The sequence below is a fragment of the Odocoileus virginianus genome, chromosome 31 (assembly GCF_023699985.2).
Source record: "Odocoileus virginianus isolate 20LAN1187 ecotype Illinois chromosome 31, Ovbor_1.2, whole genome shotgun sequence".
NCBI lineage: Eukaryota > Metazoa > Chordata > Mammalia > Artiodactyla > Cervidae > Odocoileus > Odocoileus virginianus.
This window is the reverse complement of record NC_069704.1, coordinates 32773205-32798344: the sequence shown is the minus strand read 5'-3', so window position 1 is coordinate 32798344 and position 25140 is coordinate 32773205. Positions and strand designations below refer to the sequence as shown.

The window sequence follows — 25140 nt, the reverse complement described above, 5'->3', positions numbered from 1 at the left end:
CCTCTGTGAAGATTGGATTGAAGGAGTGAGGAAGTCTTCTTTTGAATCCTGCTTTGACTCATCATGGACTGATCTTCAAAGCTCCTTCTTAGCAGTTTGCTGAGAAACTAAAGCCACCCTATTGTGGATTCAGGGACCAAGGGCAGTTATTTAAATATTTATTTATTTATTTATTTTTGGCCTCACTGGGTCTTCATTGCTTCATGCGGGTTTTCTCTAGTTTCAGAGAGTGGGGGCTCCTCTCTCTTTGTGGTGGTTTCTCTTGTTGTAGGGCATGGGCTCTGGGGCACGCGGCTTCAGTAGCTGTGGCTCCTGGGCTCTAGAGCACAGGCTCAATAATTGTGGTGCACGGGCTTAGTTGCCCCATGGTATGTGCGATCTTCCTGAACCAGGAATCGAACCAGTTTCCCCTGCTTCGGAAGGTGGATTCCTAACTACTGGACCACCAGGAAGCCCAAGGGGCAATTAAAAAAAAAGCACTATCTTATTACCCGTGATGGATAGCTTATGGCAGAAAGGATCCGATCAGAGTTGAAATGCCTCACCCCATGGCTGTAAGCCTTAGCTCATATCACAATCTCTTGTGAAGTTTGTCTACTTTTATTAGCTTAATGACTTATTTATGTGATGGGGTGGGATGGGGGTGGCCAGAGTATTGGGAAATGATTCCATTTTGAAGAGTGACCATTAGAAACATTCACTGCTCTTTCTATTTCTTTTTGATATATTGCCAAAGTACAGTTTAGCTAACATAGTCTATGTCCGACTCTTTGTGATCCCGTGGACTTGTAGCCAGCCAGGTGCCTCTGTCCATGGGGATTCTCCAGGCAATGATACTGGAGTGGATTGCCATTTCCTTTGCCAAACAAAGTCTAAGGTAAAGGGATATTTTATTTTGGAGTGATACTGTTGTTAAGTTAATACACAGGAAGAAAAGATGCATTAGAAACCACTCTTTGTTACTTGGAAAGGTTGCCTGGAGGAATTATTTGATAGGTTATTAAAGCCAATGTGAAATATTTTCAAATGGGATGAGTATCCTTTCTAGGAAACTGTAATTCAAAAACGTTTCTGTGAATTTTTCCTAAATCTCTCTCACTCACTCTCTCTCTCTCTTTTTTTCCCGAAAAGCCACCTATGAACTTTTCGTTAGGCCTAGGGTCCTGGATGTCACATTGAGGCTGGAGAAGCTTTGGTGATGAAACAGAATAAAATGGCAAATAGTGTGGGCTTTGCTTACGTTTGCGTTCTTTAACTGTTGACTTTCTGGGGACCCTTCAGGGACTGACCTTATGGAAGCCTTCACTGGCCGGTCATGTCTTGTAGGTCCTTTCACTGTGCCCTTGCGGTGCAGCTGCTTCACATCTGCCCAGAAACATCCCTTCTGCTCATCAGATGCTGTGGCAGTGAGCACTGACCTTCAGGAGCATCACCCCCTCAAGGTCAAGAAGAGCTGGATCCGAAGATTCTTTCCAGCCTTAACATTCCTGAGACTGAGATGGCAAATGAGGCAAATGCCCTCATCTTCCGAGGGCAGTTAGTTTTTATCATTTACGAAAAATTAGTGAGTATTTAGATCGACTAGGTTGTGTGTTTGTGATCTAAATTTGCTTCTCGATAGGACAAATTTTGCTTTCAAAATTGGCTGTCTTCTGTTCCAGTCATTGCTTTGTGTCCGTGTTTTCTGTATGACAAATGAATTTATTTTCTGTTATCACAGTTTTTTTTTTTTAAATTGTGCCGTGCATGTGGGCTTCAGTAGTTACTGTTCTCCGGCTTCAGAACTTGGGCTCAGTAGTTGTGATGCACAGGTTTAGTTGCTCTGGAGCATATGGGATCTTCGAGAACCAGGGATTGAACCTGGGTCTCCTGCACTGGCAGACCGATTCTTAACCATTGTGCCACCAGGGAAGTCTCTTATTATCACAATCTTCATTTAATGTTTACAGTGTATATATGTCTGGTCATTCCAGTGAGATAATGAAAACTCCAATGGGGAATGTGGAGGTCAGATTGATTACTTTAAGTTAGCCAGTATTCCATGAGAATCAGCTCTGAGTTAGGAAATGGACATGCAACTGTTTGATGGGTAACACTCTTCCATTTGAGGAGTTAACAATTCAGTAGGAGAGTTGTGGCTCAGATGGCAAAGCGTCTGTCTGCAATGCTGGAGACCCGGGTTCGATCCCTGGGTCAGGAAGATCCCCTGGAGAAGGAAATGGCAACCCACTCCAGTACTCTTGTCTGGAAAATCCCATGGACAGAGGAGCCTGATAGGCTACAGTCCATGGGGTTGCAAAGAGTCAGACACGACTGAGTGACTTTACTTTAGGAGAGTTACATAGATTAGTAGAAAAATACTGTGGTGGGTACAAAGTGTATCTCCATTCCCTCTAATTCTTAATTATGAAGTTAAGAAGGAAAATAAATGCTAAAAAAATATTTGCGAAATGATGGAATAAAAATGTTCTGATTGTGAAAAAGCCTTTTTGATGTTGCCTATAAATCAGGAAGTATCTCAGACATTGGAGGGGCCTAGATTAGTTCTGCGGGGGCTTCTTGGAGGCTCAGTGGTAAAGAATCCACCGGCCAATGCAGGAGATGTGGGTTTGATCTCTGGGTCGGGAAGATCCCTGGAGAAGGAAAAGGCAACCCACTCCAGTATTCTTGCCTGGGAAATCTTAATGACAGAGGCGTCTGATGGGCTATAATCCATTGGGTCGCAAAAAAGTTAGACAGTGACTGAACAACAACAGAATAGTTTTAGGTGAATTCATTGAGAAATTCCAGCTTTTAGGGTGGTAGATATTGGTCTCAGGATGTAGTGAAAGTAAATATCAACAGTAGGAAACAACCCTTTTAATAATATGAGGTCCAAGAAGGCGCTGTAGAGATAGATTTGATAAAAGAGAAAGGCATATTTGGGCAAAACAGAGCAGTCAAAGGCCAATGAAGATTTTGCACACATTGCAGATGGTGGGCCAGAGGGAGCTGGAGGTCAAAGAGGTAAAAGGGAGAAATTCTTAAGGGGTATCAAATTTAAGCATCTAAATCCACCAAGTCTCTGTCACTATTCAAAGGCTGCCTACTGTCCTTAAAGGGGAGCTTGGGGGAGAATGGATACATATATATGTATGGCTGAATTGCTTTGCTGTTTACCTGAAACTATCACAGCATTGTCAATCGGCTATGTTGTTGTTGTTTTTCAGTCACTAAGTTGTGTCTGACTCTTTGTGACATCACAGACTGCGGTGCACCAGGGTTCCCTGTCCTTCAGTATCTCCCGGAGCTTACTCAGAGTCACGTCCATTGAGTCAGTGATGCCATCCAACCATCTCATCCTCTGCTGCCCTCGTCTCCTTTTGCCTTCAACCCTTCCCAGCATCAAGGTCTTTTCTAATGAGTTGGCTCTTTGCATCAAGCAGCCAAAGTATTGGAGTTTCAGCTTCAGCATCAGTCCTTCCAGTGAATATTCAGGGTTGATTTTCTTTAGGTTTGACTAGTCTGATCTCCTTGCTGTCCAAGGGACTCTCAAGAGTCTTCTCCAACACCACAGTTTGAAGGTATCAATTCTTTGGTGCTCAGCTTTCTTTATGGTCCAACTCTCACATCCCTGATGACTACTGGAAAAACCATAGCTTTGACTACATGGACCTTTGTCGCCAAAGTGATATCTTTGCTTTTTAATATGCTGTCTAGGTTTGTCATAGCTTGCCTTCCGATTTAATTTCATGACTGCAGTAACTGTCCATGGTGACTTTGGAGCCCAAGAAAATAAAATCTGTCACTGCTTCCACTTTTTCCCCATCTATTTGCCATAGAGTGATGCTACTGGATGCCATGATCTTCATTTTTGAATGTTAAGTTTTAAGCCAGCCTTTTCACTCTTCTCTTTCACCCTTATCATATACTCCATTATAAATAAAAAAGTTAAAACGAGAGAGAGAGAGCTAAGGCAGCAGCATCTTCAGGTTGGAAAGACAGAAGCTGGAAAGCTTGTCTGCATTCATGGGAATGCTGGGGCATGGGCTCTGGGGGGAGGGCTTCTGCTTTGAAGCCCCTGGGACCTTAGCTTTCCAGACCTGTAGGCACGGGCCAGAGGAGCTAGGGGTTGCAGGGAGAGAAAGGTCTGTAGCAAAATGCTGGGCCTTTCCACTGCTTTGTTGATGATGAAACCCTTCTTGAAGCTTCTATTAAGCGAAGCCTGGCTCAGTAAAGAGCCCTCAGAGTTGGACATCACCTTGAATGGGGTGACAGGAAAAGGTTTTCTCGGAAGAGAGTCTGCCTCGCTGCCTGTCCATGCATCTCTCAGCTGTCTGCCCTGGCCTGGCCCTTCCTCCTCCTTCCTAACCCTAGGTTAGTCTTTGGAGCTGCTGCCTTTCTAATTAGTGACGAGAGGGCAGAAGTCCTGGTGTTGCCAGGAGCCTGGTGGAGGCACGTGAAAGTCACCAGTAGGGGGCAGCCCAGCTTGCTCCTTAGTCTTCTGGTCCCACCCAGGAGCTCCGAGGCAGGGACCAGAAGGCTTTCAGAAGGTTTGGTTTTGGGCAGTCCAAGGAACCAGGGACTCGAGCCCAGGTGTGTTTGGTCACCTAGTAACTGAGAAGCCCTGGAGTTCATCTTCCCTGTGGTCATTTCTCTTGTGGCTTTCTCTTTCTCAGTCTCTCCCTCTTTCTCCCCCCCCCCCCCTTCTCCCGTCCTTCCTTCCTTCCTCCCCTTCCTTCCCTCTTTCTTTCTTTTTTCTTCATACATTTAAAAAATTCCTAGAAGTGTAATGACATAACAGTAACTTCACGTGCTTATATTCAGAACTGATACTTTAATATTTTTGTCTTTTTTGTTACAAAGGCATTTTTCTGTTAAGAAAAGAAATAGTTTAATAGTTTAATAAAATAGTTTTACAGTTTCTGTTTCTTTATCCCTGACCCAAACCCATTCTCCTTTCCCAAGATGACCGTCCTTGCATTCTTCTTTTTATACCTTAAAAATACCCCTCACTATGTAGTATTGTTTTATGTCATTTTATTGTTTTGCTTTAAATAATTTTTTATTGGAGTATGGTTGATTTACAGTGTTGTGTTGCTTTCTCCTGTACACCACAGCGAATCTGTTATTCATACACATATATCCTCTCTTTTTTAGATTCTTTTCTCATATAGGTCATTACAGAATATTAAGTAAAGTTCTCTGTACTTAATCGTTATCTATTTTATATACAGTAGTGTGTATATGTGAATCCCAGTCTCCCAATTTATCCCTCCACCTCCCTTGTTGTGTCTTTTTAAAAGTTCACATTAACTGTTTTATATTGTAAGCACATATCAGTCTGAAATTTTGCTTATTTTTTTTCTCACTTAGCCTGAAGATTTCTTTCTGCTCAACTAGGACGATCTGGTTCAATCCAGCTTATTTAACATACCTCATTTTATTGTTTCTTAATTGATGGACCCTTGGGCTGTTTCCAGCTTTTTATTCTGACTGTATTACAAGTGAATATTCTTGCATATGTCTCCTTGTGTGGTTTTCAGGTGAAAACCTAGAATGGAATTGCTGGACTCTATAAAGCGTGTGATGTAGGATTTTCTAGGATACTGGCAAATTACTCTTCAAAGTGGTTGTGTCCCCCGAGAAATGCTCCCCCGAGCAATGTGAGAGAAATAATTGATCCTTAGAAATGCTTTATATAGTCAGATTTTAAACATTGTGTCCAGCTAGCAGGAAAGGAATGGTAAGTCCATGTTATTTTAGTTTGCATTTCAGATTCCTTGAGGGGTGAGCAGCTTTTCATATGTTCCTGGACTGTTGGTGTTCCCCTCTGTGAATTGTTTGTTATTAACTTCACTGGTTTCCAGTCTGTGATTCCTCCTTAATGGTACCTAAAGAATGTTTCTTAAGGGGTAGATTTCATGAGCAGTTTCTGGCCTGCAGCTATGTTGTGGGCATCTGTGCAGACGGTAACGTACGACAGGGAATTCTTGGCATCCAGAGGGGCACTTGCTGACTTTTTCATCCAGCTCTTCTGTTGATTTTTTTTCCATTTTGACCAGGAGGAAAATCCATTCTTTATCCAGGGCATTACTGCCTCCACAGTGGAAGAATATTCTCCAGTGACCACTTTTCATAATTTCACATGGTTTTTTTTGATGGTTTTCAGCAAAATCTTCTGTCTTGTCTTAGATTCAAGAAGAGTTATGTGTTGCCTAACATCTGACTTATTTTTCATCTCGTGATCACTGTGGATTTACCGTTGAGTAAATGTATCTTTCTTTTCTTCTCTTCCTGGGCATTGGTCACTGGAAAGCTTAGAATTAAGCTTGTGGTCCTTTTCCAGCAAATACTGGGTTGGCCAAAATGTTCATTTGGTTTTTCCATTAGCTGGTATAGAAAAACCCCAATGAACTTTTTGGCTAACCCAAAATATGCATTTTAAACCCAATTCCTAGCTTCACTGATATTTCTGCCCTGGCGTTTCTTTCTTCAGTGCTTTTCGTTTTTATGTTTAGCTTATTGTATGTTATTGAATACAAGTGGGGAGTTTATAAATTGAAAATCTGATGAAAATGAAATAACAATAAAATAAAGGGCATAAATAATTACAGGAAAAGTTAAACATAAACGCTTTGTGCCACAGACATTGATTAAATACCTCCTGAGTGTCAAGCCCTGATGCTGTTGGTGACGAGGCAGGCAGAGAGAGCTGAAGAATCTGAGGATTTCAGAACAGTGACAGCCGCCGTCTTAGCTCAGCTGTGAGGAGGGCGCAAGTTCTCTGGAATCCTGGTTGTGACCCCGAAGGAAACCTTGCCTACATTGTTTGTCCTTTTCTTCTGCCAAATGCATGAAAAAAGTATTAAAATATGGGGCTCTCTGGAATGTGGTTTTTTTATTGGGAAGTGACTTAGAACAGGGAGGTTACTATGGTTTTTACTGGAAAATGTTAGTGGATTGAAAATCTTGGGGGGGAAAATATCTAAAGTGTGGTAATTTTGAAATATCTCATAAAAACTCATAATGTTAAAATTTGTTGTTTGGTAATTAGGGTGGAGTCTGAAAATGTTTCTTTCTGTGTGAAGTAGAAGCAAAGGGAGCGAATCCTTCCTGCAAGTCTATGTTCCAGGCCCCGGGTATTGGGGAAAGCCAAGCTCTTTGAGTAGAAGATGCTCCCCTTTCTTGGATGTTGCCTGATGTTGCTTTCGTATGTAACAGGAGACAAAGTTTATGTGGGTCCTTTTAAAATCATTTCTCTTTTGTGTGATTTGGTTCTCTCAGAACCTTTTAATTTTATTTCTAAAGTTTGTTTCTAAAAATAAGTGTTTTATTTTATTTCTAACATTTATCTTCTAAAAATGGGTGTCCCAGTAGTTACCATGTATTTTGATATCTTTTTTCAGTTTTGGATTGAGCAGAAGGGACCTATAGATGCTATATCTTTTCCCTCATTGGCTATTATTTTTCTCATTTAATTAATGTTAACAGTAGGGTTACATATTTGTTTTCAGTGTCTTTATTGGGATGCTATATACCTTAAATATTTTGGAAAAGAAAGAAAAATCCATTCTAATACAACTTCCTGGATTGTCTATGGAGCTCCAAATGTTGCCCATTCATTCTTCTATCCATCCATCCATTTGTCCATCCTTCATCCTTGAAGACCTACTTTGTACACGGTGCTTTGTTAGATGCTATGGTGCATGTTGTGGCAGTGGTTTACTTGCTCAGTCATGTCCAACTCTTGTGACCCCATGGACTGTAGCCTGCCAGGCTTCTCTGTCCATAGGATTCTCGAGGCAAGAATACTGGAGTGGGTTGCCATTTCCTTCTCCAGGGGATCTTCCCAACCCAGGAATTGAACCTGGGTCTCCTGCGTTGCAGGCAGATTCTTTACTGACTGAGCTACAAGGGAAGCTCCATGGTACATGTTAAGAATTATAAAACAGGATCCATCTATCTTCAGAAAGAGGTCATGATCTAAGAAAAGTGAATAGACAGATGCTGAGATAACTTCAGCACAGGGTAATTCCATGGTAATAGGTTTGATAGCTTTGTGTTTATATTACCAGTGACTTTACTGGTTGCTAGTGACAGAAATTTCAGATCAAACTTTCATTAGTGAAAACTAACCTCAGGGACAAGTGGATCCAAATGCTTTAAGTGGCATTTTCAGAGTTCTCCCTCTCTTTTTATCTCTTAGCTCTCTTTCCTCCTGTGTGCTGATTTCCTTCTTGAACATTACCTTTCCCTGTGGTAGAAATATTTCTCATGGAATCCCCAAGCCTGTGTAATCTTTCAGCTAAGATCCCAGAGAAAGAGAAAGGCATGCTCACAGCATTCATCTTTTGATTTTAGGGAAGCTTCTCATTAGTCTCGTCAAAGTTAGAGCACATTTCTAAGCCAGTCATCATGGCCAGGGGGATGGAGCTCTCTGTGCAACCAGCATTACCTGTCTACTCCTATATTTGAAGGGCTGGCAGATGGGGAAGAGGTTTCTACAGAGAATGAGTGCGTGCCTGCATGCATATGTGCTAAGTCACTTCAGTCGTGTCTGACTCTTTGTGACCCTATGGACTGTAGCCTGCCAGGCTCCTCTGTCCGTGGGACTCTCCAGGCAAGAATACTGTAGTGGGTTCCCATGCCCTCCTCCTGGGGAATCTTCCTAACTCAGGGATCGAAGCCACATCTCTTAAGTCTCCTGCTTTGGCAGGCAGGTTCTTCACCACTAGCATCATGTGGGAAGCCCCTTTACAGAGAGTACATGAGGGCAATGTAGGGTTTGTGAAATGTGGCTCCTGAAAGGAAAATTTCATTTCATTACTGACAAAAGCAGAAAGAGTGGATCCTGGGCCAGGAAAAGAGAGGGTTGGGAAGAAGGGATGAAGGGAGAGAAAGGGGGAGGGGAATCTGCTTCAGTGTTTCCAGAGGTAAAAGGAAGGAGGGACTGCTACTCTTGGAAGGTGAGAGCAGATGTGACTTGTCCTGTGTGGTGATTCCAGCATCCCTGTGGCTGTCACAGATTGAAATGCTTTTGAGAGGTAGTAGATGCATTTGTAAGTTATTTTCACCTCTGTATCCAGGGGATACCTTGAGTGGAGAGGCAAACTGAACTTGTTAGTTGAAAGAGTGATAAAAATTTAACAAGAATCCTGATGGTCCTGTCATTTTGAATATGAAACCTGCTCCATGGTTTCCCCATGATCACACTCGGGATTCCTCCCCTTGCTGTATTTAAAGTAAATGGTGGGGCCAGGTGGGTGAGGAGGGATCACCTTGAGCAGTCTGATGAGGTTGGATGGAAGTTACCTAATTTTTATGGATTGCCTGCATTGAGTCTTGAGTTTGCACCCTTTTTTTTTTTTTTGCAGTTACATTGCAAATCAGAAAAGATTAGAAATCATCAACGAAGATGATCTTGAAGCTTATGTGGGACTGAAAAACCTGTGAGTACTCAGAACTTGCATACCTTATGTCAGAACTTTTTTATGCTCTGTAATAGTCAGAGGGACAGGGGTTCATTAGTTCTAACATTCACGCCATTGTGTACTTTCTTAGGACCATTGTGGATTCTGGATTAAAGTCTGTGGCTCATAAAGCATTCCTGAAAAACAGCAACTTACAGCACATGTAAGTAAAGCTTGGTTCTTTTGATTCCCAGGACCCAATTTATTCAGTGTTTCCCCCCTCTGTTTATTTTCCTCCTTTCCCAGCTAGAAATCTCCTTTTTAAAAGTTAGTATAGCTTTGACAATAGCTTAGAAACATTAGCTTTGATTTCTGAATAGCTTCAGAGGGGTACTTAGAACAGCCTACTTATTCCCTTTCATGAATTTCTGGGCCATTTCCATCTTGGACGGAGCAATAGGCCAACAGAAAGGAGTCTGATGTGAAAACTATGTCCTGCGTGGCGTTCTCGATTCTTTTCCTTGGACGCATGACATGTTCCCTGGAAGACATCAAACTAGTGGAATTGAAAGAAACTGACTTGGCCTTGGCCTTCACAGGGAACTAAAAATTGCTCATGCACTTTCTCCTACAGTAGGTCCTCTTTTGAACCTTCATTTTCTAAAAGCTATCTGCCGTGATTGATAAAAGTGGAGAAAAATCAATCATGAAACTTGCCAGGGGTTCAGACTATTGTAACAATAGCAAAGGCTTCCACTGAAGTCAGGGTGATATCAACTGACGTCAAATGGAAATATAGACAGTGGGAGCGCTTAGGTTGTTTACTGTTAAATCCTCTTAGACATGGCACTTAGTCAATAAGGTGTGGCCTTCCTAAGATGTTTCTTCATGAAGCAGAGGATTACCCACCCTTAAGCTCTGATTGTCACCCCCCACACCCCAAGTTTTCAGTAGGAATTTCTGTGGGAAGACTGTTGCCTGCATTCACTGGCTCTCTTATGCTTTGCAGGATCTCTGCAACAACACCTTATGTTTTTCATAGTCTACAGTCTACCTGCAGAATTCTTACCTGCTTGATCTCACTTGATTTTTCTAACAGTTGGTAGGAAGGATCTTTCTGATTCCCATTTCATAAATGTATTAATAAAATCAGGTCTCCAGATGGAAAGTGGCAGAATTTTGATGCAGGGCTCATCTTGGCTATGTTCTTTTAGTAATAATACAGAAAATAAAATGTGTTTTGCATATAATGAGAGAATCATCCCTTGTAACATTTATCCTCTTTCTTTGTCTTGGGTAGAACTGTTCCCTGACTGTTATTCAGGCCAGTCTATAAAAGAAATCATTCTCTTTGAGTAGATTGCTTGGACACTCCATGGTGATTTGTTGATCTTAGGAAAAACCTTAATTTCATCAAGCTAGTGCAATGGCTTTATATTTCATAGGTGGCATTAATGATGAAGTCAATTTGAAAATAAAGTCTGTAGAATTAAAATGCAAAACTTTTGGAGAAAGGTGATAAAACTCCAAGGAACTTTATTAACACATTTCATTTAGAGGCTTTTTGGCAGCATCTCTGTAGTTGGTTTGCCTGCACAAATTCTGGTGTCTTTACGTAGGCCTTGATAACGTAAACAAGAGAGAAGTTGGACACAAGAAAAAGGTGAAATGCTCTAATGCAATCACTTAAGTGTAATTAATGACCTTGGTGGTTACGTACTGGTATTTTCATTACTGCTGACTATAGACCTGAATTACTCAACGACTGCATTTGACTGGCTGTTTTACTACATCACTTCCCCTGACTTTATGATCTATATAGTGGGTTATGATTTGGCAAATAGATTTATTTATGACTCTACTGTGCCTCTTCTATTTTCCCTACTTTCCTTGTTCTAAGATATTTATATGAAAACCAAAGCCACCTTTTGTAATTTGTTTTAGGCTGATATATGGTAGAATAATTTTAATAGCATTCTCTGGGCTGTACTTACTTATTTAAAGTCAATTATTTGTTCAAGTCCCCCAAAGAGGTGCCATTTGAAAATAAGAAACCAAGGAGATGGACATAATATAGTTTTTTAAAAGCCAACAATTGGGAAGTCTAATTATCGATCAAACTACAAATGTTATTGATATTTGTGGCAACTGTCAAATGGTAAGACAGCACGAAGTCAGGCTGATATTCAGACAGAAGTCAGAGTGTCAGTAAGCTTCAGAAAGTCACATGACAGAAGAGGCTTCTAATGGCCAAAATAGAAATTCATTTCAGCAGTTGGCTTTAGGAAGTGGCAGGGAGGAAGGGGTTCATTCAGGTGTCTGTCTTTCAAGACCTGGGTCTCAACCTCTTCCTATGACTGAGAACTCGGGGCCCTGGTGTTCTTGATTTCCTGAGCAGCATCCTTAGTTGACTCTCAGCACCATAACTGTAAGGGAGCTGATAAAGATCTGTGTATGAAAGGCTATTTCTCTCTACCCCTGGGATATACTGATTATCTCTCTCAGTTTTCCCAACAAAATAAAAATATTCACAAGAGCATCTGTTTCACTTTGGGCTTTAGGGACATTCAGATTGGATCCTGTCTGTTACTTTCATCATTCCTCTCCTACACTGTGCTTATTTAGTACCCCGCGCTGACTGTCCAGAGCCCCCTAGGACTGATCCCTGAGTTTATTTCTAGGTGCCTTTAATTCCTGCCCAGTCCCTGAGAACTTAGAAACTGTGAGAAAAACCAGTATTTGTGTTTTCCAGGGGCTTTGCAGAGGTGCTAATTAGCTCCTTTGCAAAAGTTCTATAATCAAACAGTAAGAGGATTGTTGATTTTGTTTCCTCCCCTCCTCCTTCCTTTTGGCTTTTGGCCCCAATAATAAGTATGGTTCATAAAACTCATCTTGTTCCCGGCTCTGGGCTGTGCTGCTAGCAGCTCGACAGGGCAGCTGCCACTGTGCTGGCTTGCTAGCTGACCTGGAACTGTGACAATGAGTATGTCCTCTTTCTTTGCGTCCTCACTCCTCATTCTTCTTGGGAGGAAAATAAGGGTGTTTTTTTTTTTTTTTTTCCTTCAGAAGAATGGGGATTTGGGATGAAGATGAAAACATGTGTGCCTCACAGGCTGTGGTGAAGACACACAGAGCAACTTGTCAATGTATTATACTCTAGTGAAACCCGTTTGTAATTCACGTTCCAAAAGAAAAGACTTATGTGGGCACATTTTACAACTTTCCTCTGAATTATTTTCTCATGTGGGTGAGCACTTTACACTCAGTGTGAAGAGAGAAGATGCCAGCATAGAAGAAAGAGGGCATCTTGGTGTGGATGAAGTTTGAATGAGAGGAAATCGCAATACAGAATTAAGCTGGAAGTGACCATGTGCCTTCTTGAATTATGAGCTGCCAAAGTGGCATTTTCTTTATCCATCCACTGACTAGTGTTAGTTCATATATTAGCTCCTCCTGATCCTTAACTTCTCTCTGCAGGAGACTGGCCAGACATACCAGGAGACTCTGACCCATGGTTTTGTGGGATGGACACGACACGCTAGCGTCAGGGCGGCCAAGATTGCTCCCCCTTAGCTCTCCCATATTTACCTGACTCAGCCCAGTGCTCACTTTGCTTAACTGGAATCATGCACTGAAAGGCTCATCACAAATTGTTGAAGGCTCAGCTGTTTTGTAAAAGCTAATATTTGTTTTACATTCATGTTACTTATTTAAACACTTGTCTAGAGGCCCAAGCCTTGCACCCTTTTAAAATAAATTCAACCAGTAAACAAATTCACAGGAGTCAGCTGCCAGTATTAGTGCTTTGAATTTCCCAGCTCAAGGTCTCATGGCACTGAACACTGGAAACTGAAACTCCTGTTTCATTAAATGAAACTATTAATATATATTTGAAACATGTCAGTAAATTTGTTAGTATTTTTCATTTGCAAATAGGACGTGTTTTCATTATCTGGATGGTCCAAATCTAACGATATGTTGCTAGACTATTTGTTCTGGACAAAATCTGAGATATTATTTGTTTATCTGGTATTTTATTTTTATTGTTCTCATTGTGAAATTGTTTGGTTATTTGGAAGTTATTTAGAAGCAAGCACATAGAGTTAATCAATAGGTATTGTCTTTTTTATTAGGATGTGTTAAATTCAGTTAATATTCAAAGTTTTGTGTGTCATGTTAATATTTCAGAATATTCATGATGCTCTTTATTTTTGAAGTATCTTTTCATCTAGTGAGTTTTGCTTTAAATTTAATTTAGTTTAATCCTCCTATTAATTGTTCAGAAGGTCAAATATCTCTAGGCGGTATATAACTTGGCTCAGAATATGGAAAAGAAACTTTTGGGTAAAAAAGAGATTTAAAATAGACATTATGAAAATTATAACTCCCCCACCCCAACCCCACTTTCAAGTGAGAATTATAGCAGAGGCAGGAAAAACTAAGCTATCACTCAAGGTGAAAGAAAGTGATTATTGGATCTAAGTAAGGCAGGAACCATGATCAAATAAAATTATGTTTTGAAAAAAATTCTAAATACTTTATTCCTGAAATGTATGCTTGTAATTCACATTTGATGTTTTTGATTCCTTTCAGCAATTTTACCCGAAATAAACTGACGATTTTGTCTAGGAAACATTTTCGTCACCTTGACTTGTCTGAGCTGTAAGTAATAATTTTGTATAGCATTTGGGGAAAATAATTTCAAAAGGAAGTGTAATTAAGTATTTTTAAAAATAAGTGATGCTGAAGATCTATTTTTATATCAAAATTTGAAAATGAGTTGAAAAATGATTTCTTAATTGTGGGCTAACTTTTTTTTATTCCTTCACGAGAGTATGATTCAGCAGTAAAAAAATAGAAATCTCAATAGTAATATATCATTTCTGATGAGTTTAAATGTTGTTTTTACATAAAGGACTTGTTTTCTAAAGGAGAGGAAAAGACAAGGGTTTTGTGTGAAAAATATGGCTACACATCTCATAGCATTGGTTAGGTTTTTGTTCTGTTCAGGCCTTAATGGAGAGCAAATGCATTCAAGGAGGAAGTATTAATACTGGTGGGCAAAACCAGCAGGCACTGTTGGTTTATGCTCCAAATGACAATGCCCATTGCCCCTTAGTAATACTGGAGTAGAGACACACTCTCCCTACCCACCTGTCTTTGTGAGATTTCCTACAGGGTCGGTCACGGTGTTCAGAATTTATCCTCATGCCTAAATCCCCTTTAGGAAAAACATTGAAATTTATAGATCTTTGATAGCCAGCATTTCCAAGTGTACTGAGTTCTTATTCGTTTATTTATTTGGCTTTGCCAGTTCTTTTAGTTGGGATCTTTTATTTCTGGCATGTAGGATGTAGTTTCCTGATGAGGGATTGAATCTGGGCATTGGGAGCTCAGAGTCTTAGCCACTGGACCACCAGGGAAGTTCTCTTAATTCTTGTGCTGTCACTGTGAAGCAAGTATAAACTGTTGACATTCCCCCCCAAAGAACCCTAAGGCACAGGATGTGTGTGTCAGAAGTGAGTAAAGGTGGACCAGGTCTTTGAATACTAGGCAATAACTTTTTCTTAACCTATATGTGGCCTGGGATGTAGGGTCCACCCGTATTCACAAAGAAGTTGTGCAGATTAGAAGATGCCGCTAGTAGAGCAATACCAAGTTAATGAGTTAGGTAATAATGAGAGCTGCATGGTGGCAACTTTTTTGGAATGAACATAATTCAGAAAGTGGCAACACTGGTTTTCTCACCCACCAAGAGTTTAGTTTAGGATTAATTGAGGCTTCTGTTGGCCTATTTTAGCAATGAAGCCGGTGCATGCGTGCTCCATTGTGTCCAGCTCTTTACATCCCCATATACCTCATAGACTCTAGCCCACCAGGCTCCCCTGTCTCTGGAATTCTCCAGGCAAGAATACTTTAGTGGGTTGCTGTTCCCTTCTCCAGGGGATCTTCCCAACTGAGGGATTTATCTTGGGATTCCTGCTTTGCAGGTGGATTCTTTACTATCTGCGCCATTTGAGTTAAGTTTCTAACTTAGGGATGGGCATACGAAACTTAAGGAAGATATGTGAAATAGAATAAGCTATTCAGTATAAAAATTTTGAGCATCACTGCACAGACTTTTCGTGATGGGTTAAAAATTGGATTCTGGTTTCATTCTCACATGTCTCAATATTCTCTCTGTAGCATATTTGATCAATTCACTCAACAAATGTTAACTGTGTGCCTGTTACAAATCAAACTAACATGATGTTAGGCCATGGGGATATAAGGAGAAAGGTTTATGCATTCCAGGACTCTGCTATCCAGTGGAAGAGGTAGAAGGCTAAACAAATTAAGTCTAACCTGCTGTAACCATCACAGCAAAAGAAGCCTGCTCAGTGTGTGAGAGGAAGAAGCCAGTTGTCTGCCTGTGCTGTATGGTTGGATGAACACTGGTGTATTTATAATTGAAGATCCCTTTGCTTCTTTACTCCTTCTTAGTTTTTCATGGATTCAGAACACCAGGAAACAGCTTAGTTGGGGTTTAAACATTGTGGATTTCAACTGCATATTCCACACCTAGTAGTGTCAACTCTTATTTTGGTGTTGGAGGGATAATTGGAGGCCATCAAGCCAACACAAATTAAATGAGTATGCCTTGACCACATCTTCCCCAAAGAAACTCCTGGAAAAGTCTCCAGGGATTCCCTGAGATTCTTAGAATCCAACCAGAAAACCACAGGAGTAAATGATGTTGCAAAGCCCAGGTCCTGTCCTCAAGGAAATCTCAAGTATTGTGGTTAATGCCAGGCAGAGCCTACATAATGATTTTAAATGGCCTCATTTAGAGGCTCATTTCCATAAATGGAAGTCATCTTAAATAGGCCACTGAGTATTATAAAAAAGCATTTAAAGATTTTTTTCTTGTGGTTTTTATTTTCCTCTTGACTACTTCCTCCTTTACCAATCACAGGCCACAGGAGTCCAAGGCAGCATGGCTGAATGGTGGCTTTCTCTGTGAACACCCTCTGACAAGGGGCTAAGTAGTTCAGCCTGTGGCTCCGTAGCCCTTGCTCTCAGGAAACCTGAGCTTGGGACGTGCGCACGCATGTGTGTGTATGTGTCTGTGTGTTTTTCTGTCTGTGTGTGTGTATGTGTGTGTGTGTGTGTGAGAGAGAGAGAGAGAGAGATGTCTGAGAGCTTCCTTCCAGGTTCTATCAGTCACATTCACTCCAGTCTGACTTTCTTGCACCAAACTGGACTGTGATTGTGTCATTGTATACCCTCCTGGCACTCATACTTTTGTCTTGTATACATAATCTCATTTTTAATTCAGATAAAATTGCTCTGCCCTCCACTGAAGTTTAAACTTATTAAGTGGTAACACGTGAGTCTCTAGCCTGGTTAGAAGTCAGTATGTTGGTGTTCCTGAAAATGTGATGTTGGCTTCTTCCCTTAAGATCTTCGTAACAGTGTAATAACTCTGATAAATTTGTCATGGCATCTTATTTTTCTCCATCTTATGAGACATTGTTTTCTGTACTACATTATAGTTATTTCTGTTCCTATCTTGTTTCCCTATGGGTCTGAAAGATCTTACATCACTCTGCATCCTTTAGCCTCTATGGGGGTGTTTACACATAGCAGAAGATCAGTGTTCAATTAATGAGTGAATAATAAGTAGTTATACTATAAAGATGGGTGTGTCTTCCACAGATTGCCAGCTGGAAGGCATTCATAATGTTATTAGTGTTTTGTCAAACACTTCTATAGCTAAAACCGAGAAAGAGAAGGCTGATTGGATTTCATTTTTGTTCCATGTAGGATCCTGGTGGGCAACCCATTTACATGCTCCTGTGACATTATGTGGATCAAGACTCTTCAGGAGACTAGACCTAGTCCAGAAACTCAGGATTTGTACTGTCTGGATGAAAACAGCAAGAATATTTCTCTGGCAAACCTGCAGATACCCCATTGTGGTAATATACCTTTAAATCAATGAGTTCTATTTGCTATTAATTATCTAATTGCCATTGTGTGATAGAGAGACTGTGAAGGTTACTATTACCCAGATTTTGTATATATGCTGTGGATGTCTCAACTGGGTTGGGACACTTTTGTGTGCAGTAGCTGAGAGCAACTTGGCTGAACATTCTTTGCAACTAGAATATTAATGCTCAGTGGATGATTTTAAGCATGCAGAAAAAGTGTACACTGTTTATTCCTTTGTTTCTTTGTTCATTTTTCTGTCCATCCATCTGTCCACCCAAAAAGTATCTGCTGAGAGTGTGGTACTTCACTAGCCATATATATTTGGTTGGCACCCAGGCTCTGTAGAGCAGGGGTCCCCCACCCTTGGGACTGTGGACCGCCCAATTAGAAACCAGACTGCACTGCAGGAGGTGGACAGTGGGAGAGTGGTCAGTGCTCCATCTGCTGCTCCCCACTGCTCCCCATCACTCTGGCATTACTGCCAGAACCCCCCCGCCCCGCTCCCCACAACCTCACTCTGTGGAGTGATCCCTGGTACCAAAAGTGTTGGCTACTGCTGATGTCGAGGAAGGATCCCAGGGGATAATGTGTCCTGGCAGTGTGAGAACATACGAGTTAATACGGAACATGCCCTTAAACTTATCTTGCTGGCAGATTTCAGTGTTTCTTGGTGGGGCGCCACAGATGTGCCCTTAAACGTGCTTTCTCCATTGTCTGGGTTTGCAGTCTCCTTTAGTTTTGTCCCCCATTTCTCTCGTCAGCATTTGTACTTCCAGAATTTAAAAGGGCACCATATCGTAAAATTATAGCTCTGTGAGTGCCAGTGTGTTTACAAGAAAGGAAAATCCAAGGGTTCTGGTTAGGATTTTACTGCTGAGGGCTCTTAGGACATACCTCTGCAGTCCCCACATATGCATATTATTCCTCTGTTGAAATTTTAATCAGTCAACCAGTTAATCAGTTCACAATTAAATGTGATCTTCTGGCCCAGTGGCTGGTGACACTGCAGACTGTCATGTAGCACCTGGTTCTTGTCCGAGGGGAATCTGTGTATTAACCATAAACTTTCAAGTCTTCATTTTCAGAGGGGTCTATTGTTTGGAGTCAATTTTTATTTAAGGAAAATATAGCTGCTGCTCACTTTTAATGAGAATGTAATAAAGGAATGATAAACATTTGTTTCTTCTCCCGAGGAGTCTTAGAAGACAGCAGTCACTCTTTCCCCAGATTTTTGTTGTACCGAGGGCCCTTTGATTTCACAATAGGGAATAAAGCTTTGCCCCTTGTCAAGTTCTCTCAGCTTTCTTTATGAGCCAATACTTTAAAAAAAAAAAGCTTTTAATGTCTATCTTTTCCTGATAACTGTTCTCTATTCTGGTATAAATTTGTACCACCGAGAGAAATCTCCTAGAGGGACAAGAAATTGAATGTTGAGTCACCTGGCCTCTTGGCTAGCTCCCAAGTCCCCATGGCTATTGTGGCCACACTCTTTCAGCAGCCCCTGAGAGGGCAAAAGGGAAAGCATCTGACTCCTGCTCTGATTTCACGAGAGGCTCTCAATAGATGTCTGCTTTGCCCTTGCCTGAAACCAATTCAATTTTCTTAATTTTAACTTTTGACCATATTGTCTTGAGAACATTCCTGTAATACACCCACCCTAATGTGTTGTTAATAGACCATTGTGATTAGGGTAGGGGAGAGATAGGAGTGAACTGGTTCTAATGTTTCCTGACCAATTTGCCAATTTTTAATGTTTCTGAATTTGTTTCCTACAAATTAGTCAATGAACTCTGTGTACAAGAGGGAGGCCTTGAATCCACTGTCAGAGGGCGTGTGTTTGGTTGATTGATTAGGACCGAATGATTACTTTTATGGTAATATTCACAATTAATTTCAATGTCAACAATGCTTTCATAAAGCAACATTAGAAAAGATGAACTGATAGACTTTTTTGTATGTGTTCTTAAGCTGTTATGTTCTTTCTCTGCTGATTTTTACTTTCTTTCCAAAGGTTTTTTTTCTTATAATTGCACAGATACTATTAATATAAATTTTTGCAAAAATAATTTCCCACATTTACATATTAAACTTGTCTTTTGCTTGTTTGTGATCATTCAGATCAGCAACCATAGATCTATCATATCTTTTTAACCCTTGTGTGCTATTCATGGTAAAATATATCTTGATTATGCTAAATTTTCCATATTGATGGGTATTTCCCATTTTATTACAAAAGTATTTCAATAAGTATCTTTACACATAATCTTTGTACATACATACAGAGGCAAAGGCTTTTCTAGAGTACATAGTAGGAAACAGAATTTTTGGTTAATATGGTTTGTACACTGAAAAGTGATTGTACCAATTTATAGCCACCCTAGCAAAGTGTACCTTATAGAAAGCTTCTTATTTTTTGTATCTCTAAAAAAATGGTATGTCATTACTTTTTAGTTTGCATTTTCCTGATTGCTATTGAGTATCTTCTGTTTTTGGACATTGCAATTATTCTTCATTGAATTGCCTACTTATATCGTGCCCATTTTTCTATAATATTACTCCTTTTCTTTCCTTTTTCTTTCACTGATACTTTCACTGTTTTTTCTTAATTGTTTGAAAGTTATAAATTCTTTATGTATAAACTATGTAAGGCCAAAATATTTATCATACATACTGAAACATATTTTCTGTAAGTATCCAGAATAAATACCCAACAAGATGAGAAAAGATACTTTTTCTTCCCTGTACTTTCACCTCCCTTTTCTCAGATTGTTATTATGTGGGATTTTATTTTTAGATTGCTACTTGATGTTTTTGAGGATTTACTATTTCTTTGTATGTCCTGGAATTTTGTATTCCACTACTTCCTCTTTGAGTGGTTTTTCTTTTTGCTGGAGTGTGTCTTCTAATATTTCTTTCAGAGAAATTAAAAAAAAAAATCTTCATGTTCTTGCCCAGTGGAAAATCAGCCTGTATTTTTTCTTCTCATTGGAATTCACTGAGTGTAAAATTCTAGACTCAAGATAACTTCCTCAGGTTTTTGCAGATATCACCACATTTTCTCCGTGTTCAGTATTGCTGATGAGAAGCCCAAGGCCAGCCTGATGCTTCTTTCTTGATCGGTAGCCCATGCTTTTCTTTTTTCTCTAGAATCTTCTAGGATTTTCTCCTTATCCTCGTTATTCTTAAATGTTACTACAGTGTAACTAGGCGTGTGTGTGTGTGTGTGTATTTAAAATTTTATTTTGTTTGACATTCAGTGTACTTTTTCAGTGTGAGTATTCACATCTTCAGTTCTGGAAGAATTTTCTAATTTATTTAGATGGTTATTTACACTGCTGGCTCCTCTCTCCTTACCTCTCACTCTTTCTATAATACTTTCCATCTGCCGGTTCTTATGTGCTGCATAATGGGGGCCTGTTTACTCACTACTTTGCCCTTCAGCTATTGAATTTTTCCTTCTGCCAATCAATTTTTAATTTCTGAAATCGCTAGTGATGCTTTTTTTTTTTTTATGATTGAAACACCCTTTTCCATACAGTGTTTCATCTTATCTCTCGGGTATCCTCAGTACCTAGCTTGACTGATTTTCTCCTGTAAACTTCCCGTACTCATCGCTTGTACCTGGGGGCAGCAGCAGCAATTGTTGGATGCTATGCCTGAGGCGGGAGGGCCAGGGTAGGGTGAGGAAAGCTTATTCCTCTTGCCACTCCTGCTTGTTTTCTTAACCAGTGGCTTGGTGGAGGGGAGGCCCCACTGTGCCCTACAGTCTCAGGTCAGCACTGCAGCCTCCCTGTTTCGTTGCAGTACATACTCTTGTGTCTATTTGGAACTGTGCTGTTTTTCTTTAATTTCATTTCCCTACTTTCTTTTGTTCAGCAGTTTCTCATAGTTCTTATACAGCGATAATATGGCTTCTCATTTTCCAATGTGGTTGTGTATTTAAAAAAAAATCGATGTAATTTCTAGAGATCTGAGATGAGAGGGAGAGGATTTAGTCTGGGGCTTAGTCACACATTTATTTTCCTAACAACAGTTTCCCAACTTCGGTTCTTTAAGAGAAGTTAGATTGAGCATCAAATAGATTGTTAGATTTAAATTCTGTCTCTGAAATTCCATGTTGGATAAGTTGGATAATATCCTCAAATCTTCAAGTCTTATTTAAAACATGGATTAATGGTCAGTTGGCTTTTCTTTTAGGTCTCACCCTCAGCAAACTTTTAAAACATATCTATATATCTGTTGTGTTTAAGTCACAGATTGATGGAGTTTATCTTATTGCCACTTTTTTTTCTTTTTTGATGAAACTTGTTAGCTAACTCTAAGAGTAACTCATAGAAGTATGGGCTTATGTATTTCATCATTGTAAACCCAACAATTTGCCAGTAACTATGGCCATTGCATTTGGTTTGCAACTGGTAATATTTTAATTTCAATAAAAAAGAGCTACTGGGATTTTATTTCTTTATAAGGTGGGCTTTCTTTAAAAACTTCCCCTTTTAGTATTGCGTTGTGCAAGCGTTGAGGAGAATGGAAAAGTTGGCTTAAAGCTCAACATTTAGAAAGCTAAGATCATGGCATCCAGTCCCATCACTTCATGGGAAATAGATGGGAAAACAGTGGAAACAGTGGATGACTTTATTTTTGGGAGCTCCAAAATCACTGCAGATGGTGACTGTAGCCATGAAATTAAAAGATGTATACTCCTTGGAAGGAAAGTTATGACCAACTTAGACAGCATATTAAAAAACAGAGACATTACTTTGTCAACAAAGGTCCATCTCATCAAGGCTATGGTTTTTCCAGTGGTCATGTATGGATGTGAGAGTTGGACTATAAAGAAAGCTGAGCACCAAAGAATTGATGCTTCTGAACTGTGATGTTGGAGAAGACTCTTGAGAGTCCCTTGGACTGCAAGGAGATCCAACCAGTCCACCCTAAAGGAGATCAGTCCTGGGTGTTCATTGGAAGGACTGATGTTGAAGCTGAAACTCCAATACTTTGGCCACCTGATGCGAAGAGCTGACTCATTTGAAAAGACCCTGATGCTGGGAAAGATTGAGGGCAGGAGGAGAAGGGGACGACAGAGGGTGAGATGGTTGGATGACATCACTGACTCAATGGGCATGAGTTTGGCAAGATCAGGGAGTTGGTGATGGACAGGGAGGCCTGGCATGCTGCAGTTCATGGGGTCGCAAAGAGTCGGACACAACTGAGTGACTGAACTGAACTGAACTGTGTAAGTGTTATATGATAAACAGATTCTGTACGTTTTTAAAATCATTTGTTAATTTACTTTTGGTTGTGCTGGGTCCTTGTTGCTGCGTGAGGGCTTTTTCTGCAGTTGTTGCCAGCGAGGGCTCCTCTGCATTGCAGCGCGTGGGCTTCTCGCTGTGGTGGCTTCTCTTGTTGCAAAGCAGAAGCTCTGGGTGCAGGGGCTTCAGTAGCGTGGTTCATGGGCCCTGGAGCTCCAGCTCAGCAGATAATGGGCCTGGTTGCCCTGCAGCATATGGGATCTTAGTTCCTGGACCAGGGATGGGACCTGTGCCCCTGCCTTGGCAGGCACACTCTCAACCACTGGACCACCAGGTAAGTCCCCAAATTCGCTCCATTTAATAAGCAAAAACACATCCTCCATGGTGCCTGATGTACCCCTTGAACATAACAGTCACTTGATTAGTGTTTGCTGAATTGATTAATTAATAAATGCATGAACTGCATTATATTAATGATCAGATTGGACTAGATTTTGGATATAATGTTCCAGATATGGCAGTTAATTAGAGATGACTTAAACATTTCTATTTTTCCAGCCAAATTATTCCATATTTTAGCACTTTGCAGTTCCCATTGAAGTGTTTTGTCATTTTTGCATTTTGGAAGAATATCCTTTCTTCTTTCTCCTCTGCCCTTAGTGATTGAGTGAGCTCAGTAGGCAAGGCTGGGAAGTTGAACTGCACAGTTCTCGTTACCATTCACAGCACAGTTGAAATGTCTCACAATATTTTTCTAACAGCCCCTCCTGCCGTGAATTACTGTAAATTTATTCATGCTGTGAACATGTTGTGGTCTGTTTCTCCACCAAGTCCCTTTTAACCTTAGGAAAACTATTAATTACAAGGCAACAAAACATATTCATGCAAAATTTCCACATTAATCAGAAGAAAGGGGGTATTATGAGCAGTAGTTCTGAAGACAGAAACTGAATCACACAAGTGCTAGTGAAGAATGGTTCTTATTCCAGACTGTGCTGATTTATTACTCCACATAGAAGTGTTCTGGCTACTTTTTTTAGTGTTTTTCAATGACATTATTTATAACACTATATATTCTAAATTCTTGTACTTAGTTCCTGTACATTTGGTTGATCTTCAGTAATTAGCTTTGCAGTACAAACCTGTCTGTCTTTTCCCCTGGCTGGATGGAATTATTAAAAAACAGCATGCTTTATATTGTAATTTTTTTTGTACTGTAATTATGATTTAAATCTCTGGAAGAGAGTGTCTTCAGGAGGTGTTAGTAGTGGATGAAATGCTTGGTTCTGAGCAGGCAACACATGTATTTAAAAGGCAGTATTCTTTTGGGTCAAATGCCTCAATCTATTTTACTGGTAACTAGTTACCATAGAACATACTGGCCCCACAATGAATTGTGGTTCACTTGCTCAGTCATGTCTGACACTTTGTGGCCCCATGGACTGTAATATGCTAGGTTTCCCTGTCCATCACCAACTCCTGGAGCTTGCTCAAACTCATGTCCATCGGGTCAGTGATGCCATCCAACTATCTCATGCTCTGTCATCACTTTCTCCTCCTGCCTTCACTCTTTCCCAGCATCAGGGTCTTTTCTAATGAGTCGGCTCTTTGCATCAGGTGACCAAAGTATTGGAGCTCCAGCTTCAGTATCAGTTCTTCCAATGAATATTCAGGACTGGTTTCCTTTAGGATTGACTGGTTTGATCTCCCTGCAGTCCAAGGGACTCTCAAGAGTCTTCTCCAACACCACAGTTCAGAAGCATCAATTCTTTGGTGCTCAGCCTTCTTAATGGTCCATCTTTCACATCCATACATAACTACTGGAAAAAACATAGCTTTGACTATATAGACCTTTGTAGGCAATGTAATATCTCTGCTTTTTAATATGCTGTCTAGGTTGGTCATAGCTTTTCTTCCAAGGAATAAGCATCTTGTAATTTCATGGCTGCAGTCACCATCTGCAGTGATTTTTGAGCCCAAGAAAGTAAAGTCTGTCACCGTTTCCTTTTTTCCCCATCTATTTGCCATGAAGTGATGGACCAGATGCCATGATCTTCATTTTTTGCATGTTGAGTTTTCAGCCAGCTTTTTCACTCTCCTCTTTCACCTTCATCAAAAGGCTTTTTAGTTCCTCTTCACTTTATGCCATAAGGGTGGTGTCATCTGCATATCTGAGGGTATTGATATTTCTCCTGGCAATCTTGATTCCAGCTTGTGCTTCATCCAGCCTGGTATTTTGCATGGTGTACTCTGCATTTATGTTAAATAACCATAGTGAATAAAAGCTGATAATTCCAGTTAAGGGTTGACTGTCTGTGTAATTATTATATAAGACGCCCTTAATGGTCCCATGGATTGAAATTAGGTTTGCCTTTGATTTTTTCATTATTTGTAATGACAATTTCAGTTTTCCACTTTACCAACCTTTGGACTTTTAGTGTAGAGCCTCCTTATGATACATCAACAAAATATTATCTATGTTGTGAAAGGTTGGGTCACAGGTGTCCAGGAAGAGAGGCCTG

The 25140-nt window shown here is 40.3% G+C and overlaps 1 protein-coding gene across 9 annotated transcripts in view; it reads left to right on the top strand.

Annotated features, from left to right (window-relative positions):
• NTRK2 (neurotrophic receptor tyrosine kinase 2) overlaps positions 1 to 25140 on the top strand; it is a 388890-nt gene that overhangs the window by 28112 nt on the left and 335638 nt on the right. For all 9 annotated transcript variants that reach the window (XM_070459542.1, XM_070459539.1, XM_070459540.1 and 6 more), the window contains 4 exons: positions 9357 to 9431; positions 9544 to 9615; positions 13986 to 14054; positions 17199 to 17353. In XM_070459542.1, coding sequence (XP_070315643.1) covers positions 9357 to 9431; positions 9544 to 9615; positions 13986 to 14054; positions 17199 to 17353 — 371 coding nt within the window. The remainder of the gene's footprint in view (positions 1 to 9356; positions 9432 to 9543; positions 9616 to 13985; positions 14055 to 17198; positions 17354 to 25140) is intronic.